This window comes from Quercus robur, chromosome 9 (assembly GCF_932294415.1).
Source record: "Quercus robur chromosome 9, dhQueRobu3.1, whole genome shotgun sequence".
NCBI lineage: Eukaryota > Viridiplantae > Streptophyta > Magnoliopsida > Fagales > Fagaceae > Quercus > Quercus robur.
This window is the reverse complement of record NC_065542.1, coordinates 6,477,610-6,484,933: the sequence shown is the minus strand read 5'-3', so window position 1 is coordinate 6,484,933 and position 7,324 is coordinate 6,477,610. Positions and strand designations below refer to the sequence as shown.

The following is a 7,324-nucleotide window of genomic DNA, read 5'->3' as shown; positions in this document are numbered from 1 at the left end:
ACAATAATTTATTATGAATATTTTAATTAGCTGTATAAAGAATAAAAAAATGGGATATATGGTTTATTTGAAAATTGGGTAGTTTAAATAGGGGGAAAAATTGCTATCAACTTTAAATTTTGGTTAAAGTTTGTATAAGCAAGCAGGAGGAAAAAAAAAAAAAAAAACCTCAATTATTATAGTTAAAGTTTGCATAACTAGATGTTAATACTCTTAACAACAATAAACCCAATTATGTTTTCGAGGGAAAAAAGTAATTTATTTTTATCAACGTATACTTGTCATTGTAAGAAACATATATGCCTTCATTTATAATATGTGTAATGCATGAAAATGTTTTGCACAAATTATTTAAGACAAAACTTAAGTACAGTTCCTTAGATGCTGTTCCTTAAATTCCCCTCTTAAAATTTAGCTATGTGGCTACTTAATTAAAAATTACACTTCCATTCTATGAGAAAAAATTCACATGGCAGAATCTTAAAAGGAGAATCTAAGAAACAATACCTAAGTACTGTTCCTAAGTCTTGTTCAATTATTTATATTACGCATGTTTATTTCAGAAACATTAACAAATAAAGAGTCAATTATTAGAAAATGACATATTTAATTCATTAGATTTTTTTTTTTTTTTTTTGGCTATTACCCTACTTTATCCAAAAATATTGTAAGTTGTAATTAGTTTTTAAACTAATATAGTCTAGTGTTATTTCAAAATTCTAAAAACTAAATTAAAAATATATATTAAAATGATCACGTGAGCAAAAATGTGGGTTTCAAAATTGTATATGGTAACATTACAAAAATAAATTACTTTTCGTTTTACATTACTATCTTAATGAGTGGGGTTTCATTTAAAGGCTTAGTCCAAAGATAATGTCAAATTTCCTTGAGAAATTTTAATCAAAGAAAAGTTTGAAAAGCTAAAGTTGCCTAAAGTTATGGAAAACAAATGTGAGTTAAAAAATGTGTGTTTTAATAAAATATTCAAAATTAAAATTAAAAAAATTAATTTGACCAAATTCACTTCTTGATAAATGCCCAAAATGAAAAAGACCATATTAGCTGGTGGCCGTGAGGAATTCTTGTAGCATGAGACAAAGAAAGCTAAAATATAAATTAAAATTAGCGGCACAAAAAAACAACTGATATAAGGAGCAAAACAAGGTCCAACCAACCACAAGCATAACATACAAGTATTATCCAAAAACCAAATTCTGTGGCTCTCCTTTGATTTTGTTAATAATTTCTACCCAACCTTTTGAGCAAACAGAATGGCTCATTCATCAGACACAACCTAATCCTTAACTCACTTCAACCATGAAGAATGACACAGTAGACAAGTTAGTCATCTTCCTAGCAAAGAGAGATGGCATTGACAAGCTTGTCAAGACCTTCCAATATGTCTCCAAACTTGTTCATTGGCACACTGAAGCCACACACCCGGATATTGCTAATAGAATCAAGCAATGGGAGGTTGCCTCAGGGCTTAGCCGAAAAGCCTTTAGAACTGGGCGGTTTCTTACTGGCTTCAATGCTCTGAGAAGAAGTCCTGGCTCAACTCCTACTTTCAAATTCCTAGCAGTTCTTGCTAATGCAGGTGAAATGGTCTATTTCTTTTTTGACCACTTTCTATGGTTATCAAGAATTGGTACCTTGGACCCCAAGCTAGCAAGAAAGATGAGCTTCATATCAGCATTTGGTGAGTCTTTTGGCTATATTTTCTTTATTATATCTGATTTCATTATTATTAGAGAGGGACTAGAGGCAGAGAAAAAGCTTGTCACTTCAAAAGAAGAATCAAAGGATGCTAAAGAGAATATAAGAAAGATTAAAGCTGATAGGGTGATGAGGCTGATGGCAGTGGCAGCTAATGTTGCTGACTTGGTTATAGGAGTGGCAGATATTGAACCCAACCCTTTTTGCAACCATGCTGTTACTCTTGGGATTAGTGGATTGGTCTCTGCATGGGCTGGTTGGTACAGAAATTGGCCCTCATAACTCGAAGAAAATTGAATATTGAAGAGGGCTATATATGTACCTTTAATTTGTTTCTGATTAAGGCATAATTGTGCATGACACATATATGTGGCAAAATCAGTGTGTACAACAATTGCACCAACAGAGCCTTGTAGTTCAATGCATTATAGCCAGTTTTCCTATGAAGGAGAACCGGGCTGAAATCCCTTCTTTTTACTTATTGTAAGTGGAAAAAAAAAAGAAAAAAGAAAAAAAAAAGTTGCACCAGTGTATATGACATAGTTTAACTATTCCATCTTTCAAATATTCTGTGTAGGAAACTAAGAATGGTTTGTTGTTACTTGTTTGGAAGTAAAGAATATTCATTCTGCCCCCCTCCTCACAACAACCCAAAAATAAAATATTCATTTTCTCCCAGTTCTCTTCAGTTAGGAATACAAATTGGTGCTTCCCAATCACACATGGAGCCTAGCTTTTCAATTATGGTTCGTTGTAAATTCTAATTTTTATTGATATGATAACAATTCTCAACTAATAAGTTTATTTATATCTTCTTCTTTCTTTTTTTCTCTTTTTTTTTTTTTTTTTTTTGGGTTTTATTAGATGTGTATATCTAGAGTTTGCAATTACATAATATTAGGCCCATTCTAGAGTGAGCTAAGTTAGTTTGGCAGATTAATTTTTTTTTTTTTTTTTTTTTTAGATTTAACTGTTACTATGGTCCCTATCCTCTTTTTTTAAGTTATAATTATACTTCTATAAAAAAAGTTTTAACTTCTTTTTGTTGGACCATTGAGAATAATTTTAAAATTTAAATTGTTTCTTAAGTAAATTCATAAAGTTTTGTTAAAAGCCTTCTAACTCAACTGGCACATCTGGATCTTTTTAATAGAGAAGTTCAAGTTTCAGATTCCCTTTTATCCAACTATCGATTTATAAAAAATAAAAAATAAAAAAATTCTTAGAGTTTTATTTAAAGCTTCTTTTAAGGGTAAGTGATTATATATCTTTGATTTTTCATTGTATCTAGTGAATTTTTTTTTTTTTTTTTTTTGGGCAGTGTATGCTTAAAGTTTTTAATTAGAGACTAATCACTATTCATGACAGGTGGACCCTAGTGGGGTAAATCACTGGCCCATAGGTTTTTTTCAAAGTGCAGGTACCTGAACTTGAACTGGGGAGCACACCCAATTGAACCTATGACAAACACTTTGAAACCAAGTGCCCAACCACTTGGCCAACCCATTTGGGTTGTATCTAGTGAGTTTTTCATATCATGTAAATCCACCAAGTATAGGGTCCATATTTTGTGAGAGAGCTAAACTCCCCAAATAACAGGAGGGATGAAGGATATGGGGGCATTCGGCATGTTACAATCACAAGCCCACTTTAACAGGAGGGTTTGCGTACCTCAAAACATTAAGGCCTTTTTTTAATTTTTTTTTTTTTAAATATTAAAGGCTCTTTTGAAAAGAAAAGAACCACTACCACTTGCTTGGCACTCCTAAGTACACAGCCTTTTGTTTTTTCATATGCAAATATAGAAAGCTTATCTGACAACAAAATCTCCCAAAATTGTACAGAAGATAATGTTACCAAATAAGGAAAATTTAGGTACATCTACATTTTTTTTTTTTTGTAAGACATTTTTTTTTTGGGATAAAATTTAGGTACAAAATTGGTTGTAGCTTTAAACTACATACTTACTCAATAAAATAAACATTACTATATATTTTGAAAATTTAACCGTTGAATTATATGTTATTTACGCTCTTTATACATGTGTTAAATTTTGTGTCAATCAAATATTATTGACTATATGATCTTGTAGGGGCACGATTTGCGTAAAACCGCAGTTGAGTTGTGTTGGCACGTAAATGGGCCCATACAATATCATTTGTAGAGAGTGGGATCGAAAGGCTAAATCGTGTTACCCAGCTGTGGTTTTGTTAAGGAGCCCATATATGGTTCAGGCGTATCCGCCTCTGGAACCCCTCATCTTTTTTCCCTGGGGCCTCCCCCCTTCCTTTAGGTTACATGTTTTTCTTTTATACTAGCATGCGTTCAATTTCCTCCGTCCACGTGTAGGGTCGACCTTTTCAAGACTGATACTTGTCCCATCAGTCCCAGACCTAAGTCGTTGAGAATTGTTGATAAAATTAATGGATAAGGTTCTGTTAGGCGCAGAGATACGCATGGGGAAGGTGGCAAAGGAAGCCTTTCTTAGATATTCTAGATTTCCCTTCAAGCCCGTCCTTTTACCTTTCTGCCCTTATTCTTGGGTCAGCCGAGGACTACACTGTCCTCGGCTGCTTCTCCGGGCCAATTGGGCCATACTATTCTTGAACTCTAGTCATGACCTTTTTCGACTTAGGCCTTTGGACCCTTCATCAGCAAATGGGCCTGGCCCGTTAATTATTGGACCCCACAATAGCCCCTCAAAACCCTGCTGTCCGGCCTCTTGGTTGGAGAGGGGGGTTTTGGTAACTCCGAGCCTTTATTATGTCTCATTTAATTCGACCCTTCCCTGGCGTTGGCAGTTATCCGAATACCCAGGAAATGCTCCTATCTACGAGATATCCTTTCTGATTTATCCTTTATCCGTTCTGTCCGTTTGGCTACCCGAAGTAGGTTTTTAATGTTTTTCCTTCACGAGACCTCTCGAATTCAATGGCTACTGATAACGTGGGGGAGCGGAACAGTCGCCTTCTTGCTGGCAGATTTCCTTAAAGATCAGAACATGTTTAATGCCATCCCCTTTGTCCCTTGTATAAAGAGGGTGGATATGAGTTGTTTCTTTCATATATGAATCATTTAATCCCCCAGAAAATTGAAATCCTTAGATTCCTTCCAGAATTTACATTCTCCCTCCGATTATACCTTGACTCATAATACGTTCACCACAGTCATAGGTGATGAAGAAACCTTCTTCGTCCCAAAAATACCTTGTTCTGGCTAAGCTCGAGATGGCTCGATCGAAGCAAGGGTGGCGGAGACTCAATATTTGTCTCTCCTACCTTTCAGCCAAAATCCGAAGCAGGAACTCGTCACGTTGCATCTTTGACGTGACTGAGCCGAGAACACACAGCATCATCACCACCCGCTCTCTCATGAGCATATCTAATGTGGTTCCGGTGTGCTAGGAGTCAGGACTGGGGCAGGGACTAAATGTCCCTGCTTCTTCCTCTCTCTGTTCACTGGTGCCACCTTAAACTTTTCTTTCTTCTTCTTTCCACCACCAGCTCCATCCCGGGGCTTTTCCTTCTCCCTCTTTTGCTCCTTTTACTTTCTTTTCATTGCTTCCCTCTTCTTCTCCTCCTTCTCTTACTCATGTCCTCCATCTTCCTCATTCATCTCCTCCATCTTCTGCTCATGTCCTCCATCTTCTTCTTCCTCTGCACTCTTCGGTGACAAGAGCTTGCTGAAGTGCTTCCATGTGTTCCAATTCTTCTTCCTTCTCCTTTATCTTTTTCTAAAAAGGTTCGTCTCCTGATATGAGTAGCACTGAGGCAGAGACTGGAAAAGCTTTGAAGGCGAGTTTAAAAGGCAGCTGATTATTTACTTATCTGTACTGCGGATGCTAGTGTTATTTTGACAGTTCATTTTTTGTATAGGCTTGTTTAAGCCCTTCTTTGTACGTTGTAACAATTTTCCATATTAATAAAAGTTGTTATTCATTTATTTCACGTGTTCTATTTTCATGTTTTATAAATTTACATACGCTGCTCGGCACAATGATGTAGCATTTGAATTAATGGTAACTAAGGCTGAAATATTTGTTAATAAAAAGACGCCACCACAACTTTAATAAAATTATTATTATTCAACCTAACAATCCGATCAGTGAGAAACGAGGCTTACCTTAAATTAGCCGAGATGGGGGCTTAGTGCTAGATAAGGTGTAAGACGTAACTGTCCGAGGATATGTCACCTCCCCAATGAGTAGTTTCCTTGGGCTAACGATCATCAGACCATTTCGTCATCTCCTGAGCATACTGGCCTTAACCTTTTCCAGTATTTGAGCCGAGAAACTTCTCCATCCGAGCAGTTGATTTCCCAAAAGGCTTGAGTCCGAGGACTTCGTAGCGCCTAGGTTCTGCCTTAAACTTAGATTTTTTCAGTACTTGGTTTCCCCATAGGTTTGGGTCCGAGGACCATACAAGGCCTAGGTTCTGTCCAAGATTCTTTGAGCTTAGTTTCTCCTCTTCCTCAGGTATTTCACGAGGTACCGAGCAGCAAGTTGTCCTCGGCAACAGTTATTCCTCGGTGGGGGCCATTGTCCCTGGGCCTCCATGCAGAACAGGCCTGGACCGCGAATTTACTTGACCCATAACTTTAAGGGTATTTACGTAGTTTATGGTTACGTGGTGCTTTCTGGCGTCCCAACGTTCGAGGTGCACCTTCCAGAGATTCCTTTAATCCCCTGGTTACAGGTGGCATTGGAGATTGAGCCTAAGCCATCTTGTCCGTAGCGTTCCTTGGGGCGCTGCGTGCATTAAATGCCACCACCTTATTTCTTTAAATAAACAGATAGGACAGAAAGTTACTTCACCCTCGCATCAACTCTTTAGTTTTCTCCCAAATCACAGCTCCTATATTCAGTGCTGTCCTCCCTTAGCATAACATGTTCGAGGCGAGAGTTGGGAAGAAAGAATTCCCTCCGCCACAGGAGCGCCTTGCCCTTATGAGACTAAAAATGGTAAGGTATGGGCACAGGGAGCATAAGTTCAAGAGAGTGCTCCATTTCAATCGAGGGGAAAGGATGTCTCCCCCTCTTTTAGTCAAAATCCGAAGCAGGTTCTGTTCATGCCAGAACTTTGGTATGTCAGAAGAAAGATTCTCCGCCATCACCGCCTCTGCCTTGTGGCAGGCGAATATTTAGAGAAAGCCCCTCAGCTTCCAACTCCCTGCACCTTTCCTTTAGCGGTGTCAGGCTCAAGTTGGGTCTCTTTTACTGTTTGAGTTGTGGGCAAGTGAGAGCATTGAAGAAGAGCAAGGTCTTGGAGCTGTAGCCAACCTCTCCTCTGATCTACTTCCTCGGCTTTTACTTATTCTCTTGTATCTTCCTTTCTTTTGGTCATGTAGTGAGCTTTGACACAGACTGGTTCTAGCTTTTCATTGTACACTGTACTATCTCTTTGCTTTAGTAAAAAATGGCGATTTCTTTACTTATTTTGAATGTTCCCTGTGTGTGTTTCCCCTCGGCAGTATTTAAAGCAAGAACTTTTGAAACATAATCCAACTAATTCTAATATATCGACACTATCAGGCAGAATAATAATAATTCTTAGTAAGTTAAACTTAGGAAACTAACCGAGATAACGGTTGAACGTTCCAGAGTAAG

At 37.5% G+C, this 7,324-nt stretch overlaps 1 protein-coding gene across 1 annotated transcript; it reads left to right on the top strand.

The window, feature by feature from the left end:
- The first annotated feature begins 1,181 nt into the window (after window positions 1-1,181).
- Window positions 1,182-2,286, top strand: LOC126699827 (peroxisomal membrane protein 11-4). The gene has a single exon (XM_050397802.1). It carries the CDS (start codon window positions 1,321-1,323, stop codon window positions 1,999-2,001), a length of 681 nt encoding a protein of 226 aa, XP_050253759.1. The 5' UTR covers window positions 1,182-1,320; the 3' UTR covers window positions 2,002-2,286.
- The last annotated feature ends 5,038 nt before the right edge of the window (window positions 2,287-7,324 follow it).

Coding starts and splice junctions, on each gene's coding strand:
- LOC126699827 (XM_050397802.1), top strand. CDS start 1,321: ATGAAGAATGACACAGTAGACAAGTTAGTCATCTTCCTAGCAAAGAGA.